A 22,345-nucleotide genomic window follows, 5' to 3' on the forward strand; every position below is an offset into this window, starting at 1 on the left:
ACCAAAATCAGCTACCACTTGCGCAAGAACTGAATTATTTCTGTTTTATAGCCAATCAAATCAATGGAACTACTTGTGATTTAACCAACAGGAAATGAAATGCAGTTTAAAGTTGAAAGATCAATCATGCAATACATGTTACAATATTCCAAATTCCAAGTAGCAGAATAATTAACGTCTAAAAGCGTCTTAACTGAAGGCGTATTATTGACGTCAGAGACATCATGAGACCTTATTAATGCGTTATTTTATATGTCATCCCAGGTAGCAACCTGGGATACATATATGTTTTATAATATGGCAGTAAAGATTAAGTATAAAATAAAATATATTTTATATTGTATTTTAAATTTTTACGTCATTGCATTTTTATTTATAATTATTTGCAACGCATATTGTTCATATAGATTTAAATATAATATTATAGTGTTAGATAGAGAGAGAAATATATATAAGTATATATATATAGCTCTTTATTTCATTTTCGTACACTGACGGGTGTTTTCATATTGAATTAGTTATAGCGATCTTACTGACTCGTTTTTGACATTATTTAAACGTTTTATTTCGCATCGAGGAAAGTCAGATTCCATACATTTTGATAATGGTACTACCTACTTTTGTAGACTCTTCGCGTAAATTATTATTATGAATTTTATAATTAGAAGAACACACAGAGTGTCATAAAACAGTATTGCGGCGAATCAGGGATATCATGGCATTTTATTCCATCCAAATGCTCCACATTTCGGTGAACTTTGGGAAACAACGGTGAAACCGACTAAACAGATCATTTTAAGAGTAGCAGGCAATGCTCATTTCACCTTTGAAGAGTTACACACTGTACTATGTGAAATAGAGGCTGTACTAAATTAACAGTATTGAGTTCCAATCCAAATGACTTGAGCTATCTTACACCGGGATATATCTTGACGATGCACTGAATGATTCTCCCTGTCATGACCTTCAGGTCATTCATGACGTTGATTAGAATCGTCCTTACATTGGCAAAAAGTGGAGCAGCTTCGTTAGCATTTCTGCAGCCGCTAGAATCTTGAATATTTGAACCATCAGTTACAGCAGCGGCATAAATGGACTATGAATAAAGACAAACAATTGCAACCTGATGAGCAGCTAATACTGACCATGGTTAAACAATCTGGTCTTCCTCCACTTCATTGATGGATATTAGATCGACTAAGAACATTCATCCGGGATCAAACGAATTTGTAAGTTTTGCAACTTTGACTACACGTCTAAAGGATGTCAGGATTACATGTCAGGCCATTATCAAGACTGTCCATTTTACTACTTGACAATTAATATTATTCATATTATGTACAATTTAAATTATACAATTTATATTAGCTTTTGTTGTAACTTTACATAATCTCTTTGTAATTAATTGACATGACATCTTTGATGATTAATATTGTTTATTGTAAATATTGAGAGACATTGTATTCCAAGGTGTTTTGTATTCTCTTATAAATTTAAATCATTTGCTTTAACGCTTTTATTGCATTGACATTTTGGTATATCAATCGTGACTTTTCGTCAATTCGGAATTGTAGGAACTCGCTTAAGAAGCTTGTCGGTCACGATTGGCTTTTTTTAGTTTAGATCGGTCTTGTCCTTGCTCCAAGCTAATCATTATTATAATACACAAACACTGCCCGCAGTCGAGATATACAAAAATAAATGAATGACTATAAGCATTTTCAAGAAAGTTAATCTGCCTTTTCTGACCGATCCATTCACATCCTCAAATTTATTAGCCAGTAGAGGTCCAACTTCGTTTGTGTTCTCCTGGATCTACCAGAGGCTTGCACAAAGTAACATTTAACACACCATATCATCCTAAGAATTACTTTAAAGAGAAACGAATAAATAGCATCTTCTAGTAAATGTGTGTATAAATTATGTAATTTTCTTTATTTTAATGTTATTAAAACGAATTACTACAATAGCTATAAAGCAAGGTTTAACAACTTGTATTTTCTAATAAATATTATTAGTAGTTAAATTTTTCATTATATTATTTTCAATATTGTATAAATATCTATATACATGTAACATTTGTAATATGTGTGTGTGTGCATGTATAAATTAAATTTAGAAATAAATAAAATCAGTAATCATATGTCTATTTTTTATTTATCATTTGGCGTGTCTTATTTTAAATTAGATTTATAAATTAAATCAGTAAAATAAAAATTTATTATAAACTAAAGCATAAAAGACTGTGAATTACTTATATTAAATAGCAAAATCTTTTATTACAAGGTATACAAAACTTTAACAGTCTTGAAACAATTTTTCAGAGCGACTTAATTATTTAAAGAAATTGAAGTGATTTAAGGAATAAGAGATGATGGTGATGGGAATTATAAATTATCATTTTGAATTTTTGTACAGTTAATCGAGTCGTAATCAGGCGCCAATTTGACTCGCGTCGTGTCGCGTGACGTCACTGTGAACTTGGCGCGCTCGGAAATCACTCTCGAAAGTCTCGAATCTCTCGCTGTCGCGAGCGAAACGTCGCGGATACAGGACGGATCTATTCATCACGGGATATGTTTAATTGGTAAGCGCAATTGCGAGCGCGTTATGAGTTTCGTATTCAGTCGTGTCTTAACATTTGACACTCGTATCGTGCGACGTATATTCGACGCTTGGTACATACGTCGCATAAAATGAGCATCTCGCGAGATGTGTTCGGTTGAGGTTGAGATCTATCGCGAGGCATTACGGTAAAGATGGCGCACAGCGGCGTCACCCGCCCCGCGACACCCCGCGTCATTCTCGAATCTCTCGCCGTCGCGACGTCGCGAACGAAACGTCGCGGATACAGGACGGATCTATTCGTCGCGGCATGTTTAATCGGTAAGCGCAATCGCTATGAGCTACGTAGTCATCAGTCGTGTCTTAATATTTGACATTCGCGCGATGTAGATCTGACGCTCGGTACATCGCTGGGACAACGAATATTTCGCGAAATGCGTTTGATTGAGATCTGTCGCGCGAGCAGTCGAGAGAGCAACGTTTGTATTTTCCGGATATCGCGTTCCGCGAGCGTTTTATTCTCAACTTTGACTCGTACGCTCCATTCATCTGTTTTGTAACACGCATTCTAGTCGAAGTTTGAGTGGTGCGAATGATTGACGTTGGGCATGTCGTATACAGTTAATCAAGCAATCGTATAACAGTTAATATTGTGTTTCAGCGAGTGTTGGATGAGCGCCATGAAGGAATGGCCACAGAGGGACGAGGGAGGAGAGGAGAAAGAGGAGGAGGCTGTCCGGGGAGGCGTCGAGCAACGGCGTCGAAGCAACGACGAGGTGAGCAATTTATTTATTTCATACACATATAAAATGGGTCAGTTACAACAGATTAGGATAAGTTTAACTTTGGATGCTTCTTTATTATTATGTTTATCATGCATTTATTAATTAATTTACTTTGCGTACGAGAATGTACTCATATAAAAATTGTATAAAATAATTTTTTACAAATATAAAATATAAAGAAAATAAAAGGTAGAAAACACAAATAAAGGTTTAACAATTAAAATGTTAAATTTTTTTAATTAACTGCTCTAATTTAAGTTTACTAATGGTATTTATGTCTCGTGATCAACAAATAGAAAGTATAAAATATTTATATAATTTTATACGTATAAATGCTTATATATATAAGTATCAAAGATTATAAACGTCTTGACGATTAATCGGGCAAAATCAATGGTCGAATCGTCACGACGATAAAAATTATTGCCAGTCGGATCAGGCCGATTCATACGTCTTAGTTATTATTTCGTACTGGCGAATTACAATTGCATTGAATTTGATACACCTGGCCTAGTAATGGTGCTCCAACCGAATAAAAATTTCGGTGTTTCCATCTTCTATTATTATTTCTCTAATATAAGTTATTGCGATAAATATTACCATATGCCTCAGTGGTCGAATTGGTACGACACCTTCACGGAATGAAGGAGGTTCCAGGTTCGAACCCTGGCTGAGGTAATATAATCTTTGATACTTATATATATAAGCATCAATATTTAATTTAAAATTATTTTAAAAATGAGATGCTCATATATATAAGTATCAAAGATTATAAACGTCTTGACGATTAATCGAGCCAAAATCAATGGTCGAATCGTCACGACTATTGTATAAAATTGTATAAAATGTAATTGTATAAAAAATTGTAAGTCTAATTTGTGTAATCTGGATTAAATTTTTCTAAATTAAAACGTTATTAAATATATATTTTTAAAATTTTTTATTTTATTCTCTTTTAATAGCGAAATTATCGCCAATTTTTTTATAATGTACAATAAGAATTTTTTATCTAAATAAAAATACAAAGATTTGATTGAAAGATGCTAAGCTAGTATCATAAATTATAGTATCATATATTATAATATATACTATAATTATAGCTAGTATCATATAATTATAGCTAGTATCATATATTATAATATATACTAGTATCATAGATTGTCATACATGCAATATGCGTAAATCAGCAATTTTATAATTTATAATGTTTAACAATAGATCCATTTATGTATCAACCACAGTACTCCGATAGAGACCATACTCTTCACCATTTTAACGAACAGATGTACTCTAAAACAACACAATAAACATATTATACATATCCCAATTATTTCGATTATGCCTCTTACACAGTAAATTACGTTAATTCAGTTTTCTTACATAACACGTATTAATGCTTTTATATCAATAATCTTTTCTTCTTCTATTTTTTGAATTATTTACGTCATGCATATCATACAGCAGTATGAAAATTATGATTAACATTTCTACAAGTAATTATTGAAAGTGTCTTTCTCGCTAAGATAAGAAGAAGAAATATGATTTTAAACTTTTAATCAAGGTTTCGAATTTTTCGACATTTTCTGAAGTGGAATAAAATTATAATTATAAATTATATAGCTGTTTCTTACATAATGAAATTATTTTATCTGTTAGACGAAGAGAAATCGGATATTTAATCCCCATTATTATTACACAACATCTAATGGATGATTTCACAAATATTCATGAATGTAAATATGCATAACCGAAACCAAATACAGTAAAATATATAATATTTATACCTTTTCCTGTGTGCTCTGGCTGCATCCAATCGATTTATGTCTTCGTGAAGAAGAAATTTTTTGCTACCAATGATGCAATTTCTTTATATCGCAATATAAAACATTTATTAGTTTTAAATCGCTTTAATTGTAAAAATAATATAGGATAAAAAATGTATACATTTACTTTGCGTACGCCTTCAAATCGCAATTAGAATAATTGAAAGAAAACGTATTCCAGTCATCAGGTGATATTGAGGACATCAGAGCCAAACTATTTACATTGCTGAATTTCCATTCATTACATCCATAATATCCCAAAGCACGATTAATCACGTACACTTTTCTCTGCAGCCGTACTAGACTAATTGCACGTTACTTATTAATCCAAAACAGTTCAGTTATAACGATACATTTTTAACTATAGGTATCTAGTATTAAATCTGTAGAGTCAGAATCCGCAATAAAACAATGCAATAAAAATTTTTCTAAATATATTTTTTTATAAATATATTAGAATATTACAAAGCGCGCTCTTCACGCGAGCCATTTATTCTCGAGCATTGTATGTATATTTTTAATAACATGTATTAAATTCAATTTTCACATTTATTTGACATCACGCATCAGGATAACCAAAATCATTCACGATAAACTTATTTGTGAATTGTCATTCCCACCCTGATAGTTATTCTCGCATCACGAAGCGAGCCAAGCGAGAATATTAATCAGCATCGCGGAAAAGAAACAACAATAAATACGATAAACAAGTGAAGAGAAAGCTAGATGGCAAAGAGAAATATATACGCAAAGTAGCCAAGGATAATTTATAATGAAAGAAAAATGTTTTCCTAAAAAAAGTATACTATTTTAATTTGCGGAGTATCCAAATCTTATCGTTTGGATCAAATGTATGAATAATTTGCACTTGTTAAATTAGTTAAATATTCAATTTAAGACTTACATAGGTCGACGTCCAGAGAAATTTAAAATCAGATCTATTAACATAGCTGGTAGCATATGCAATAATATAGTCAATATATAGTACAGAGTAAAATTATCAGTTATTGTTTGGTTAATAGTCCAGACAATTCCTTCAAAAGGCACTTCAGTTAATATAGTACTTAACAACTTCATAACATTTTGATGTGACATAGGTCTCTGGTTTGTACAATTTAAAACGAAAGTGAAACCTGCTGTAAAGCTAAAAGCAAACAAAATTATAAATTAAATAATAAATTAAATATAAATAATGACGGATTTATAATTTACACAAAGTTTCGTAAGATTTAAATAAAGTTTTTCAGAAATAAGATAAGAATTTGCAAAACCTCGAATTGTGCGATATACAAAATTATTAACGAAATTATTAACGAATTTTATTATACATATTTCGACAAATTATTGAATTATGTATGGAAAATATAAATATATAATAAAATTCTTATTAATTTATTTAATTAAGAAATTTTTAGTCTTATTTTATACGAAAAAAATAGAGATAAATTTATTAGATATTACAATAATAGGTATTTAAAATCTTTTAAATGCAATAATTTTAGATGCAATCATGCAAAGTAAGAAAAAGATAACGGACAACGCCTGAAAAGAGTCTGAATAGAGATGGAAATTTTTACTAATATTGAGTAAATGTTATCTGATATGCATTTTGAACAATGATATCGTATGATATAGTATGAATATTGCATAATATGTTGATATAAGCTGCACCCTTCTGTATTTTATAGGCTCATACTCAAATAAGCATTTCTCTTTAAATTTAACAAAATAGGTCGAATAAAATTTATATACGATCATGTTCGAAACATGGATAGTTCCAAATAAGAAAGCTTTTGCGTTCGTAAATTAACACAGTCACAAATGCATGCATATACTCGTATACGTTGATAGTCATACGTGGTCAATCCAATCTTCCAAGATACGATTAATATAGCTTTGATGACAATATCTACTGGAACTACATCTTCATTCAGATATTTATTACAATAGCCTACTCGTACTATTCCTTTTCCGCCACCAATAAAAAGACCTATTGGCCCATAAACGTTATCTATCCATCCTGGCATTGGTTCTTCTATCGATGATAACACTAAAATATGATACACATTTGTTTATTATTGTTAGATTATTACTTAAATCTTATAATATTAGTAAACTATCTCTTGCCCATATATTATCAAAATAAAAACAGGAGGCAAAGATGTAAAGCCCTGTAACCATATTTTTTAATTTTGTATAATCTAATTTTTTATAAAAATTATCAACAAATTTATTTGCTTATTATCAAGCAATAATATAGCCTAGTAATATATTTGACTAACTATATTGAATATACATATATTTTGAAAGTAATAAATTAACATAAATGCGTATTTAAAATATGGTAAAATTTAAAAAATATTTATATGTTCATTCTTTGCTACGTCTATATATGTATATAGTGCCCTTATCATATCATTCAGAAGAAATTACATTTCCTCAAATATTTTATTTCGAGATACTGTAACACAAAATAACGGATATACAAATATTCAGCGTTACAAAATAATGCGTTCAAATCAAAATTTATTTCTAATATTTATTGTTAGAAGAAAGGCTACATACCCATAGAAGGTCTCACAATCGCGCAAGGTATGGAAAAAGAATAATCTTGTATTACACTTTCCGCTAGGTTCTTCGAAAAAATATACGTGTTGGGAGCGTAATCCAAATATCTGTAAATAATTTCGTGTATACGCAATTAAAAATATAAATATTAATTAACAGTACGATATCAATAAAGAAATAATTCAAAGGAGATAAATTGTTCTAATATATCTAACTATACATATATAGTTTGTGATCATGATTTCCGTTTGCAACTTACTTAGCTGTAAAAATGTTCAAAGTATGCTCATCCAATGATTCGGCCACATTTATTATTTTTCGCCAATCAGCTATAGGTGGGTACACTTTTTCTTCAATGAATGGATTATTCACGTTTGCGAATGCTGTACTGACATATACTAATGCCTTTAATAGATAAGAGGAATTTATAATATTTTAATCCAGAGATACATATATCAACATTTTTCTAAATTTATTCTGCGTTTAAACTGTTGTTAAACTTAAAGAATACGTCGTAATAAGTATTTGGAAGAAAATTTACGACTAAAATATGAGTTGTTACCCAAGATATTATTTAAAGTATATCATGTGATACAATGCATTATTCATGAATACAAATCCACACTCTCTCTTACTCTGTTTGAGTAAAAATTATACTTACTTTTAAATTCTTCATACTTTGAGCTAGAATACAGATATCTCTCGTTGCTCTAGTATTGGCAAATATGGCGTATTTTAAAGTGTCATTAAATCTCACACTTGCCGCTCCATGTGTTATTATAGACACTCTTTCAATCAGCATTTGTCTGTCCGCAGCCGACAAACCTAATCCCTTCTCTGTGACATCGCCAAAAATTGGAACTAATTTCTCGAAATTCGAAGGTTGCTCATCGCGCAATTTGTCAAATAACTTAAATAAAAGTTGGAAATTATAAAAACGTCTTTATTATAATAATTGGGATAATTACTAAAATATTTTCAACAAATTTACAGTAGTAGGGTAGAAAGTGTAATGGCTTTTAAGAACATTTTACTTTAAATGTATTCCAATATTTTGTATTTACAAAATTCTAATGTCAAAAATATATAGCTCCCTTTGTTACGATGTTTTAATACTATGCCTTTAGAAAAAATTCTTTTTACTATACATTTAAATGCTTTATAACGTCTTGAAAATTTCTAAAATTGTAAAGAAATATGTCGTTACAAAAAGCCTTGTTTCATATCTAACTTACCGGCAAGTTTAATATTTCTTCGAGCCTTTCATTAATATTTAATCCTTTTTTTGGACGCATCAACAGAAATATTTCGCGAACATCTGGACAAGATCGTAACACTTTTTCGATAAACACCTTACCCAGAAATCCTGTTGCACCTGTTAGAAATATACTTTGTCCAGCGTAAAACGCAGGAATCGATTTGGCTGGATCAGTTGTCATCTTGTTTATTACTTTTATTAAAATAAAACTAACATGAACAATAACAACTTAGCAATGCAATACGCAGGTATGGAAACACTTGAAATCGTTGCCACCTCGGTTATGACGATAGAAAAATGCAAGTAAAGTTTCAATAAATGTTTGCAACTATTTATACTCTATTACTACCTACGTACGACGAATTGAATTATAATGATTTTATAGCCAATGAAATCTCTAGAACTAGTTGTGCAATAGGAAACAGGAAATGATGTGCAGGAAATTCACATAATGTAAGGTTGAAAGAGCATTCAATATATGCAATACAAAGCATTCAATACATGCTTTTGTTTCGTAATATGCAGCAGCGATGTAAAAATATATTACAATGTATCTTATATTGCATTAGATTAAAGATATAATGCAATATATTTTACTTTGTATTTTAGATGAAAGATATGATGTAATGTATTTTACACATGCCTTTAAATTAAATATATAATGCAATTATTTATTACTTTTAAACGAAATTAACGTAAATAGTAAAACTATACTTTAATAATCTAGAAATGCAAAACGTAGGTACTGAAACACTTGGAATCGTTACCTTCTTTGTTATATGTATTAATAGAGTAAATAGAGAAATGTAGAGACCGAATAAATTATTTAAGATCGACTATTACTTACATTTGCAATAATAATTACAAGAATTGAATTATTATTGTCTTATGGTCAATAAAATCTATGGAACTATCTGCGCTTTGAAAGACACGAAATGATATGCAGAATAACGTTGAAAGATCAAACATACAATACATGCAATAATATACATACTGCTTCATAACATGGCAGTAGAGATATAATGTAATATAAATTACATTTAATATTTCCTTTTATATTTTTATGTCATTGCATTTCTTTATAACTATCTGCAGCGCATACTGTTTATAAAGATTAAAATATAATATTATAATGTTATAGATAGAGAAAGACAGATAGAGGAGACCGGGAGTAAATAGCCCGCATATATTTCAGAATTTTGAAGTTGTAACTTCTCAGACAACTAATTTTGTGATTACCTGTACAAATATGATAAAGGCAGCCTTCCTCTATGTGTTAATCCCGGCCATGATTCTGTTAATCGTATATTTTATTTTGTATAATAACAAAAATACAAACATGCAGCAACGTGGTCATCTTGCCCTAATACCCTACCGGGATTTAGTTGCCCAGTAGCATAGGGTAACAAATATGGGTTTAATATATACAAATTTGATATTTGATACAGATCTTATCATCTTCTCCATTACCGTTCACATTTGCGGCATCAAATTCACGTATAAATTTTTAACGGAGCACATGAGAAGTACACGAAAGGTTTAATTAGCGGTAAAGGGAATGTTATGACACTTCCACATGCGTTTTCTTCAAATACGTATGACAATTAAATCGTGCTAGAACTGTGACAGACTGCACTAACTGTGCAGATTGTACAGACTGTTTGTCCGACAGTCACGGCGCTAGCCTTAATTATTGGCCAACCTTATCCTAATCGTTCATATAATAGTGTTGCAGACAACACTGTTACAAAGGCGCATATATAAGTCCTTTTTGTATTATATACTAGAAATATATACGATTTTACTTCAACGCATATCGCATTTTATTTGACCGTCTATATACATAAATATGCATGATATTTAGGATTAATAGTAATGTTCCCCATATTTTAAAAATACAATAAGTCTATCAAGACAAATATCTTCCCCCATTAAAAATTACTTCCCTTCTATGCGTCACATGTGTTTAATTGTTATAAATTACAGTTTTTTACGAGCAGTATGGATAAGTCATCAATTTTATAATGTATTAGAATACGCCCACTTATATAATGTCCACAGCACAGCAATAGAGATAAAAATTTTTACTGTTGTGACGAACAGATGTATTCTAAAAATAGAATAAATGCGATTAATATATTATACATATTATAATTATTTCGATTAGTTTTTTTAAACAGAAAATTGTATAAATTATATTTATTATGTACTGAAGTCCTTATATTAACTTTTTTTTTCTTTCCTTCTAAATTATTTACATCACACAATACACATTGATAATACATTTAATTTACAATTAATATTAATATAAAAGTAATTACAAATTACTCTATCACTGAATTAATAAATAATGTATTGCACTTATAATAAACCTTTAAAATTTCGATATATTTATCTGAGGCGTGATTGCCATAATTATAACTATAAATCATATACTTATTTCTATATACATATACTATTTGTTTTATCCGTTAGTTTTCAAAAAGTAATCAGATTTGTCTGCCTATTGTGATAACATGTTTTCTAAAAAAAGCCGATTTTTAACATATCATGCAATTGCAAACATGTTTAAATAATAATAAATGCTGTTTATAATATATTTTACCTGTTCTTGTGTGCTTTGGCTGCATCCAATCGATTCATGTCTTCGTGAAAGAGATACTTTTTGGCACCAATCGCACCATTTCTTTATGTTGTAAGATAAAACATTTAATGACTTTAAATTGTCTTCATTCTAAACATTATTTAGAATAAAAATATAATACACTTACATCATATAGCTTTTAATATCGTAGTCAGAATAATCCAATAAGAATAACTTATCCCGGTCATCAGGTTGTATCAAGGATATCAAAGATAACATATTCGTATTGCTGTATTTCCATTCGTGGAACGAAAAGTAACTTACAGCACGATTGGCCACGTACAGTTTTCTCATTAATCGTACTAGCCTAATTTGAATGTTACTCATAAATATGAAACAGCTTAGTTATAACAACACAGCTTTAACCATATTATTGCAGTGTTAGAATCCACAAGTACAATAAGATAGATGTACAAAGGACATTTTCATAGATATGTTGTTATATTTAAAATTTTTTCGAAATATGTAGAAAAGATAGATAGGTAAAGAGAAACTTAAATTAAAATTCCAGATTAATATCAAATAAATAAATTGCTTTAGCATTTTATCTCAATTTGCGTAAGTACCGCCGATTAAATTAAATACCTGCAGAAAGTTAGTTATTTTAAATTTGCTAAACTAGTACTAAAACTAAATATTTAATTCAAAACTTACATAGGTCGACGTCCAAAGAATTTCAAAACCAAATCTATTAATATAGCTGGCAGAATATGCAGTAACATAGTTAATATATAAAACAGAGTAAAATTGTCGGTTAATATTATGTTAGGAGTCCAGACAATTCCTTCAAAAGGCACTTCATTTGTGACGCTAAGTAACATTTTTGTAGCACTTTGGTATGTCATGTTTTTCTCTATTGTACAGTTCAAAACATAAGGTGTGGAACTCGCTGTAAAGCTATGTAATAATAATAAAAAAATTATATATTAATAAATAAAATAAATAATAATTATAATTTACAGAATTTCGTATAATGTGCAATTTTTATGTCTCAAAGATAAGACAAATATTTACAAAATGTACTACAAAAAGTTTTGGCGAATTAAAAATAAATACATAAACAACCGTTATTAAATTATTTAAAAATTGTCCAGTTTTATTTTACATGCAGAAGAATATTTAGATTTTAGATAGATCCATCAAATGATACATGCTTTCAACCTTTTAAATGCAATACTTTTAATGCAAACTAAAAATATACATAAATAAACATACGATTAAAAAGAATCTAAATATAAATCGATATTCTTATTATTAGGAACATTCAGTAAAGATGTATATTTGAACAATTACATGCTGTAAATCTTGCATAATATTGCATAATACTGGCATTTGCAACCATAGGTTTAGTATTTAACTAAAATCATTCCTCTTTAGATTTAATTTCGTATTTGTATATAACTTAATACAGTTAAAGATGCATGCATGTAAATCATACCTGGTTAATCCTAGGTTCCAAGATACAACAATTATAGCATTAGTGATAAAATCTACTGGCACTGCATTTTCAGTAACATGTTTATTACAATAGGCTACTCGTATTACTCCCTTCCCGGTACCAATAGAAAGTCCTATTGGACCATAAACGTTATCTATCCATCCCGGCATTGGCTCTTCTATCGATGACGTCACTAAAATATGAGATACATATTTGTCTATTAATGCTAGATTATTACTTAAATCCCGTAAGATTATTAAACTGTTTCTTGCCCATATATTATCAATCGAAATGAGGATAGAGAAGTTGTAAAACCATATAAACATATATTAAAAATTTTTTTTAATTTTAATTTTGTTATAAAAACCGCCAAGGATGTTAATTTATATTTGACGAACTATATTACATAAATAATATAAACATAAAAGTAAATCTACTTTTAAAATATATTAGAACTTAAAATATACATGCAATTTTCTTTCTATTTACTTTCAACGCTTTATCTTTACAAGAAGTTAATATCTAACTGTATAAATATTATATTTAAAAACAATGTAACATAAAATAATGGAGATACAAATATTCCGCATACTCCGTAACAACTTATTAAGATTTATTTCTAAACATTAAAAGAAAGGTTACGTACCAATGGGAGGTCTTACAATCGCGCAAGGCAAAGAGGAAGAATAATTCTGTATCACACTTTCCGCTAGGTTCTTCGAAAATATGTACGTGTTGGGAGCGTAGTCCAAACATCTATATATAATTTCAAGTGTATACAGAATTAAATTAATATAATAAAATATTTCAGTATTAATAAAAGTGCGAGGTAAATAAGAAAATAGTTTAAAGAAGACAAATTTTGTTTTACTATATTGTAATGACAATTACAAAAATTTGTAATGACAATTTCTATTTATAACTTACTTAGCTGTAAAAATGTTTAAAGTATGTTCATCTAACGACTCGGCCATTTTGATCATCTTTTGCCAGTCAGCTATAGGTGCATAAGCCTTTTCTTCAATAAGTGATTTATTTACATGTGCGAATACTGTACTGATGTATATTAATGCCTTTAACAGAATTTATTTGAAAAAAATGTATTTTTTAAATTTTCTTCAGCACAAAAAAATGTGTATTATAGCAATAAATAATTGATTTATATTAATTGGATATTGATACATTTTATGATATCTCAATCAGGTCTAAATTCTTCCTGATTTATTTTGATTGAAACATTATTAAGTTTGAAAAATACGCCATATATTAAGTGTTTGAGAGAAAATGTGTGATTGAAATATAAGTTGCTGCGTAAAACATGACCGAAAATATATCATGTAACGTATATTATAAATGTGAATGCAAGTGCACAATTTCAATTACTTACTTTTACATTCTTCAGACTTTGAGCTAAAATGCAGATATCTCTCGTTGCTCTAATATTGACAAATATGGCGTATTTTAAAGTGTCATTAAATCTCACACTTGCCGCTCCATGTATTATTATAGACACTCTTTCAATCAGCATTTGTCTGTCCGCAGCCGACAAACCTAATCCCTTCTCTGTGACATCGCCAAAAATTGGAACTAATTTCTTGAAATTCGAAGGTTGCTCATTGCGCAATTTGTCAAATAACTTAAATAGAAGTTAGAAATTATAAAAACGTTTTTATTAAAATAAATACAGTAATTTCTAAGATAATTTGAATAAATTTACATTAGAAGAAACGTGTAATGACGTTTACAACATTTTACTCTAAATGCAATATATTTTATTATGCACTATTTATAAAGTGTTAATGTCAAAAGTAACTTTCTTTAATAATAATAATGACGTTTACTATAACGTTTTTGAAAAAAAATTTGTTTTATTATATGTTTAAATGTGATATAATAATAATATGTTAAAGATCTTTAAAATCTGAAAAAATGCGTTTTTATAAAAAGATTCTCTTTCCACAACAAACTTACTGGTAAGTTTAACATTTGTTCGAGCCTTTCGTTAATATTTAGTCCTTTTTTTGGACGCATTAATAAGAATATTTCACGAACATCTGGACAAGATCGCAATACTTTTTCGATAAACACTTTACCCAAAAATCCTGTTGCACCTGTCAAAAATACACTTTGTCCAGCGTAAAATGCAGGAATCGATTTGACCGGATCAATTGTCATCTTATTTATCACTTTTAAAACAAAGCTAATATTAACAATAATAACTTAACAATGCAACAGGTATTTAGATACTGAACGACTTGAAACCGTTGTCACTTTTTTTCTGTCGATATAAACATGCAAGAAAAGATTGAATAAAATTTTAAAAACTACTTATGAGTTAAGAAACAGGAAATGATGTGCAGGAATGAGGTTGAAAGAGCAAACAAACAATATATGCGATAATATGCGTGTGCAATAATTTAATATTCGTAATATGGCAGTCACGTAAATGTAGAAAAGATATAATGTAATATATTTTATATTGCATTATGTGTAAATGCCATTTATTATGAAGCGCAGATGCATATTATTGCATATATTGTGTGCTTCCTCTTTCAATCTTACATCATTTTCTGCACATCATTTCCTGTTTCCTACAGCACAGATAGTTCTAGAAATTTGATTGGCTATAAAACGAATATAATTCTATTCGTACGTGGGAAATAAGCGTGTATAATTTACAATTATATAGTTATAATTGTTTATTTAAACTCTACTTATCTCTTCCTATCGACATGATAAAAGTGAAAACGATTCCAAATGTTCAGTATCTACCTTCTGCATTGAGTGATTATATTGTTCATGTTAGCTTTGTTTTAAAAGTAATAAATAAGATGACAACTGATTTAGCCCAGTCGATTTCTATACATTACATGCCTACTGCTTCTCATGCGCTTATTTGCTCAGACGTTTTAATTAATTATTCAATAACTAATGAGAATTTTGCAAAATTGCACATAATTTTTTTTTTTAGTTTGACCTAATCTACTTTCATCTTGGTTATGACTTGCCGAACATCTTGTTTATACTCATAAATTGGTTATACTCATAAATTGAATATATAAGAAGTGAAACGTAAAAATATATCAATACTTTATTTTTATACGTTGATCTTCATATAGTTTTTTTTTGTAAACACACAATGTACTGCAAACAATTATTACAGCCAGTTGCTTATTACGTATGCGCATAACCGTAAGTTGTCGTTTATGTATTTTATTTCTATGCAAATTGCACTCTATTTGATTAATTTTTAAGCTTATACACATAATATTTAACGATAAATATTCAAATATCCCCGTTATATTCTAAATATATAATAAAATATCTATAAAAAGAAAAATATTTTTTTAGCTAAAAAATTATTTTTCTTCTGAAAGCTATGCATTATATGGATTTGATTATCATAAACTGTAGTTCACTAAACATGGGTAATCAGCAATTTTATAATATATAAGAGTAGATCCACTTAAACATTATCCACAATACGCCAGTAGAGACAACAGTTTCCACTATTGTAACGAACAAATGCACTCTAAAAATAGAATAAATGTAATTAATATGTTATACATGTCTTAGTTACTTTGATTATGCATCTTAAATAAGAAATTGTATAAAACTTATTTTGCTATTCAAAATGTATCAATAAATTTACAACGATACTTTTTCTCTTTCACAGGCGTTTTCTGTATTATTTATGTCATAAAATACATATCGACAGCAATACGTATTTTTTGATAAATATTTTACTATATAACCTAATTATTTAAAATGTCTTACTCTAAACTTGTAACAAGAATTTTGAAATTTCAAACATTTATCAAACATTTATCTAAAATATAACCTCCAAAGTTATAGTGATTTTTTTACACATTATAGATTTGTTTCATCCGTTAGTTTCCGAAAAGTGATCGATCGTTTAATTTTCATTGCTATTATATGTTAACTAATATGAGCCGATTTTTTAAATGCGCAAACATAAGTAAACGATAATTTTATAACTTATTCATAACCTATTAATATATACCTTTTACTATGTGCTCTGGCTGCATCCAATCGATTTAAGTCTTCGTGAAGAAGAAATTTTTTGCCACCAATGGCACTATTCCTTTATATTGTGAGATAAAACATTTAATGACTGGGTCTTCATTGTGAACATTGTTTAGAATATAAAAAAATATAATACACTTACTTGCAATATTCTCTAATATCAATGTAGGAATAATCAAAAGAAAACATATCCCTGTTATCAGGTGGTATTGAGGATATTAAAGATAAGCTATTAGTATTGCTGTATTTCCATTCATGGAACGAAAAATAACTCACAGCACGATTGACCACGTACAGTTTTCTCTGCAGTCGTATTAGCCTAATTTGCAATGTTATTCATTAAAATAAAAGTTTAATTATAATGATACGGAATCAACTATATTATTGAATCTGTAAGATTCAAAATCCGCAAGTGCAATTAAAATAGATAGAAAGAATATATACGTTTTTATAGATATATTGCTATGTATAAAAGTTTCTTCTAAATATGTAAAAGAGATAAATAGATAAAAAGAAGAAATATAATATATGCAAAATGATATTCCATATTAATTTAAAATAGAAACATCTTTTTATTGAAAACGAAACATATATTATTTGTATGCGGAATAGCTGAATCTTACTGATTAAATTAAATACATGCAGAAATAATTTGCATTTGCTAAACTAGATAAATATTTAATTTAAGAACTTACATAGGTCGACGTCCTGAGAAATATAAAATCAGATCTATTAATATAGCTGGCAGAATATGCAATAAAATCGTTAATATATAGAACAGTATAAAATTATCGGTCAATATTGTATTAGGAATCCAGACAATTCCTTCCAAAGGCACCTCATCACGCGTGATACTGAATAATAATTTTATACCATCTTGATATGTCAGGTGTTTCTGATTTGTACAGTTTAAAATAAAAGGTGTGGAACCTGCTGTAAAGCTAATAATAAACATAATTATGTATTAATTAATAAACTAAAAAATAAATAATAATAGGTTTGCAATTTATGCAAAATTTTTGTATAATTTGTATTAAGTGTAGAAATAAGATAATATAGATAATGTAAATTGTATAGATAATAAGAAAGTAATTTCCGAAATTTCAAATTATGCAATTCTATGAAATATCATTAAAAATTAGGTATATAGTAAACATTGATATAATTTTAAATAGAGAAAAGAAGCTTTCGTATTTATAATTTAATGTAGTTAAAAATGCATGCTTATATACGTTGATGGTCATACGTAGTTAATCCTAGCTTCCAAGTTACAACTATTATAGCTTTGATGACAATATCTACTGGTACTGCGTCTTCGTTAACGGATTTATTGCAACAGGCTATTCGTATTAATCCTTTTCCGCCACCAATGAAAAGTCCTATTGGACCATAAATATTATCTATCCATCCTGGCATTGGTTCTTTTAGCGATGGCATCACTAAAATATGAAATACATTTGTTAAGTTAATATTAATGCGTTATTGTTATATTCTAGTAATATTATCAAGTTTGCCCATACATTATCAACCGAAATGAAAAAAAAGAGTTATAGAGTTATATAAACATATGTTGTAGAATCCTATGCATATGTTTAGTTTTTGGTTACTTTAATTTCTCGTAAGAAATGTCAAACATGTTAATTTATTTAGTAATAAAGATTATTGTAAAAGACATATTTGACGAACTACATAAATACCAACATAACAGTAAATGTATTTTTAAAATAATTAGAACTTAAAATATACATGTAATTTTCTTTCTTTTTATACTTTCAATGCTTTATCATCTTTACAAAAAATTATATTCTACCGCTATAAATATTATATTTAAAAACAATGTAATATAAAATGGAGATACAAATATTCCGCATACTCTATAACAACTTATAAAGATTTATTTTTGAAAATTAAAAAAAGGTTATGTACCAATGGAAGGTCTTACGATCGCGCAAGGCAAAGAGGAAGAATAATCCTGTATCACACTTTCCGATAGGTTCTTCGAAAATATATACGTGTTGGGAGCGTAATCCAAACATCTATATATAATTTTAAGTGTGCACAAAATTAAAAATTTTAATATCATTAGAAGTACAATATGTGAATAAAAGAATAGTTCTAAAAAGAGTTCTAAATAGATAACTATAATAATATAATAAGAAATATATAATTTAAAAATATAATAATATAATATAATAATAAATTAAAAGTTAAAAAACATACCTAACTATATAAAATTTATAAACGCGATTAGTTTATAGCTTACTTAGCTGTAAAAATGTTTAAAGTATGCTCATCCAATGACTCGGCCATATCTATCATCTTCCGCCAATCAGCTATAGGCGGGTACACTTTTTCTTCAATAAATGGATTATTCACGTGTGCGAATGCTGTACCGACATACACTAATGCCTTTAATAAAAAAGAGGAATCTTTTTTTTAAATTTTTTTAGTACATAAAAGTTTGTATATAATAACAAGATATATTTAATTTATACTATAGATATTGATACATTATGATATTTCAATCATGTTTACATTCTTCCAAATTTATTCTGTTTAAACTGTTATTAAACTTAAAAATACGCCATAATATGTATTTACGAGAAAATTTATGATTGAGATATGTAACGTTGTGCGCAAAACATTATACATAAAATGTATCACGTAACGTAATGCAATGAATTACGTAAAATTATACATGAATACAAATTCACATTCTGTAATTTTTTTTTTTAGTAAACATTACTTACTTTTAAATTCTTCATACTTTGAGCTAAAATACAAATGTCCCTCGTTGCTCTAGTGTTGGAAAGTATAGCATATTTTAAACTGTTATTAAATCTTACACTCGCCGCTGCATGTATTATTATAGTCACTCTTTCAATCAACATTTGCCTGTCTGCAGCCGACAAACCTAATCCTTTCTCACTAACATCGCCCAAAATCGGAATTAATTTCTCGAAATTAGAAGCTCGCTCATCGCGTAGTTTTTCATATAACTAAACAGATAAATTATAATTTATAAAAAAGTTTTCATTACAGTAATAATTCTAAAATATTTTTAATAAATGTACAATATTAGAGTGAAATGGTTAATAATATATTTGCAATAACACATTTTATTTTAAATATATTCCAATATTTTATTATATATTATGTATTATATATTATGTTATTGTTATTGAAAATAACTTTTTTTAGTGATGACATTTGTGCAATTGCAACGACACTGACATTTACAAAAAAAAATTATTTTTACTAAACATTTAAATATAATAAAATATGTATTTTAAAAATCTTACAAATACTGTAAAAATGGGTCGTTGCAAAAAGTTCCACTTTCTATATATAACTTACCGGTAAATCTAATATTTTTTCCAGTCTTTGATTTATACTTAATCCTTTTTTCGGACGCATCAACAGAAATATTTCACGAACATCTGGACAAGATCGTAATACTTTTTCAATATACACTTTACCCAGAAATCCTGTCGGACCTGTCAAAAGTATACTTTGTCCGGCGTAAAATGCAGGAATCGATTTGGCTAAATCAACTGTCATCTTGGTCGTTACTGTATTATTTATTTTATTTTATTACTATTATAACAAAGTTAACATAAATAATAATGATCTAGCAGCTCAACACAAAACTAAGGTATAGAAACACTTGGAATCGTTGTCACTTTTCATTTGTCGATGTAAGTAAAGAATAAATGTTTATAACTTCTTACACGGGCTGCTGCTTACACACGAAATGAATTATAATCGTTTTATAACCGTCAGCCAATCAAACTTGTGGGATTATATGTGCTTCGATAAACAGGATATGCAGATATATGCTTGTATATCTACAGTGTAAGGTTGAAAGTGCAAACATATGAAATATATGCAATAATATGCGTCTGCTTCACAATATATGGCAATAATGTGAAGATATAATACATTTATATAATAACAATTATAGTAATAATAACTATTTGCAGCGCAGATTCCTAGTAAATATTTAAATATAATACTATTTAATTAAATAAAAGAATTGAAAAAAAGAGAGGAAAGAAGAGAAGGAGGAGATGGAAAGTTAAAAGGTAGAGAAGAAGAGAAGGAGAGAGAGAGAGAGAGTGGGAAGGAGAGAGGGAGAGAAAGAGGGAGAAGGGTAGAGAGAGGGAGGTGAAAGGAAGCTCATCTCTTATATATAAAAGTATTTCCAATAGTCATAACTAAACGAATTGTGTGTGTAATAATTTAAACTTTTCTAGTAAAATTTTATGTATACCTATACGTTATACTTATAAGTTGACCGTTATTAATAACCACTTGCTTTTTACAAAAAACATATTGTATATGTTCGTTCCTTTTTAGTTTTATCTAAAACCTAGTCCCGTTTTACTAACATCACCAGAAATCGAAACTAATTTTTCGAAATTAGAAGGTCATTCTTCGCACAATTTGTCAAATAACTGAAATAGAAGAACATTACAATTTACCAAAAGATCTTTTTTATAATAAATCAAAAATATTTTTAATAAGTTTATAATATCAGAATAAAATGTTTAATGAAATTTGCGACAACATTTTGCTTTACCTGTATATTAATCTCTTATTACAAACTACTTATAAAATCGTATTGTTAAAAGTAACTCTCTTTAGTAATTAGACGTTGAACTAGTATTTACCAAAAAAATTCTTTCTATATACTATACATTTAAAGTGGTACAGGGGTACAACGTCGTAATTTTAGATACCTTCAAAGAATGCGTAATTGTAAGTTTCTCTTCTTACTTACCTGTAAATTTAACATTTTTTCGAGCCTTTCGTTAACATTTAATCCCTTTTTCGGACGCATCAACATAAATATTTCGCTAACATCTGGACAAGATCGTAACACTTTTTCGATAAACACCTCTTACCCAGAAATTCTGTTGCACCTGTTAGAAATATAGTTTATCCAAACGTAAAACGCAGGAATCGACTTGGCTGGATCAGTTGTCATCTTATTTTTTTTTAAATAAAGTTAATATAAATAATAATAATCTAGCAACGCAACACGTGCAAAAGGAAGTGAGAAAAAATGTAATGCATCCTGTATATGCATATAATCTAAACTAATAAAGTTTCAGCAATTAGTATTTGTTTATACTCATAATTAATTTATTTATTTCTTAAAAGTATTTCCAATAGTAGGTACACTATATAATCGCATAAATTTTTTAATAAGCA

The 22,345-nt window shown here is 28.5% G+C and overlaps 2 protein-coding genes, 1 non-coding gene and 1 pseudogene across 6 annotated transcripts; 1 reads left to right on the forward strand and 3 right to left on the reverse strand.

The window, feature by feature from the left end:
- The first annotated feature begins 3,955 nt into the window (after positions 1-3,955).
- On the forward strand, positions 3,956-4,028 carry Trnas-gga. Its single transcript has one exon. It is a non-coding gene; the product is annotated as a tRNA-Ser (tRNA).
- Positions 4,029-4,304: 276 nt separating this feature from the next.
- Positions 4,305-15,421, reverse strand: LOC112463763 (fatty acyl-CoA reductase 1-like). Of its 4 annotated transcripts, none has more exons than XM_025030320.1 (10): positions 15,053-15,421; positions 8,403-8,651; positions 8,001-8,146; positions 7,739-7,848; positions 7,031-7,223; positions 6,078-6,317; positions 5,301-5,477; positions 5,135-5,215; positions 4,508-4,640; positions 4,305-4,417 (listed from the first exon to the last, which is right to left on the reverse strand). In XM_025030320.1, exons 1-9 carry the CDS (start codon positions 15,254-15,256, stop codon positions 4,559-4,561), a joined length of 1,482 nt encoding a protein of 493 aa, XP_024886088.1. In that variant the 5' UTR covers positions 15,257-15,421; the 3' UTR covers positions 4,305-4,417; positions 4,508-4,558. The 4 variants fall into 4 exon arrangements, with proteins under 4 accessions (XP_024886088.1, XP_024886089.1, XP_024886090.1 ...); XM_025030321.1 differs by lacking the exon at positions 15,053-15,421 and adding an exon at positions 8,977-9,571; XM_025030318.1 differs by lacking the exons at positions 4,305-4,417; positions 4,508-4,640; positions 5,135-5,215; ... (4 more) ...; positions 8,001-8,146; positions 8,403-8,651 and adding exons at positions 10,794-11,109; positions 11,605-11,685; positions 11,771-11,950; ... (3 more) ...; positions 14,009-14,154; positions 14,469-14,717 and having other exon boundaries at positions 15,053-15,367.
- Positions 15,422-16,381: 960 nt separating this feature from the next.
- On the reverse strand, positions 16,382-21,129 carry LOC112463765 (fatty acyl-CoA reductase 1-like). The gene is made up of 9 exons (XM_025030324.1): positions 20,486-21,129; positions 19,879-20,127; positions 19,392-19,537; positions 19,055-19,164; positions 18,375-18,567; positions 17,824-18,069; positions 17,271-17,447; positions 17,106-17,186; positions 16,382-16,613 (listed from the first exon to the last, which is right to left on the reverse strand). The coding sequence occupies exons 1-9, from the start codon at positions 20,687-20,689 to the stop codon at positions 16,523-16,525; spliced, it is 1,497 nt and encodes a 498-aa protein (XP_024886092.1). The 5' UTR covers positions 20,690-21,129; the 3' UTR covers positions 16,382-16,522.
- A 373-nt stretch (positions 21,130-21,502) lies between these two features.
- LOC112463761 lies at positions 21,503-22,127 on the reverse strand (annotated as a pseudogene).
- Between the last annotated feature and the right edge of the window lie 218 nt (positions 22,128-22,345).

Source organism: Temnothorax curvispinosus, unplaced genomic scaffold (genome assembly GCF_003070985.1).
Source record: "Temnothorax curvispinosus isolate PA1 unplaced genomic scaffold, ASM307098v1 QBEX01013630.1, whole genome shotgun sequence".
In the NCBI taxonomy this organism is placed as follows: Eukaryota; Metazoa; Arthropoda; class Insecta; order Hymenoptera; family Formicidae; genus Temnothorax; species Temnothorax curvispinosus.

Excerpts from the sequence above, each read along its gene's own strand:
- LOC112463765 (XM_025030324.1), bottom strand. The coding sequence starts at position 20,689 with ATGACAGTTGATTTAGCCAAATCGATTCCTGCATTTTACGCCGGACAA. Across the intron at positions 19,165-19,391 it reads TTAAACATTTTTACAGCTAA|ATGTTTGGATTACGCTCCCA; the intron begins GTAAGCTATAAA and ends AATTATATATAG. Across the intron at positions 17,448-17,823 it reads TTCTCAGGACGTCGACCTAT|GCTAATACGACTGCAGAGAA; the intron begins GTAAGTTCTTAA and ends ATTGCAAATTAG.
- LOC112463763 (XM_025030318.1), bottom strand. The coding sequence starts at position 15,256 with ATGACAATTGATCCGGTCAAATCGATTCCTGCATTTTACGCTGGACAA. Across the intron at positions 14,155-14,468 it reads AAAGTCTGAAGAATGTAAAA|GCATTAATATACATCAGTAC; the intron begins GTAAGTAATTGA and ends ATTCTGTTAAAG. Across the intron at positions 11,951-12,297 it reads TTCTTTGGACGTCGACCTAT|GCTAGTACGATTAATGAGAA; the intron begins GTAAGTTTTGAA and ends CATTCAAATTAG.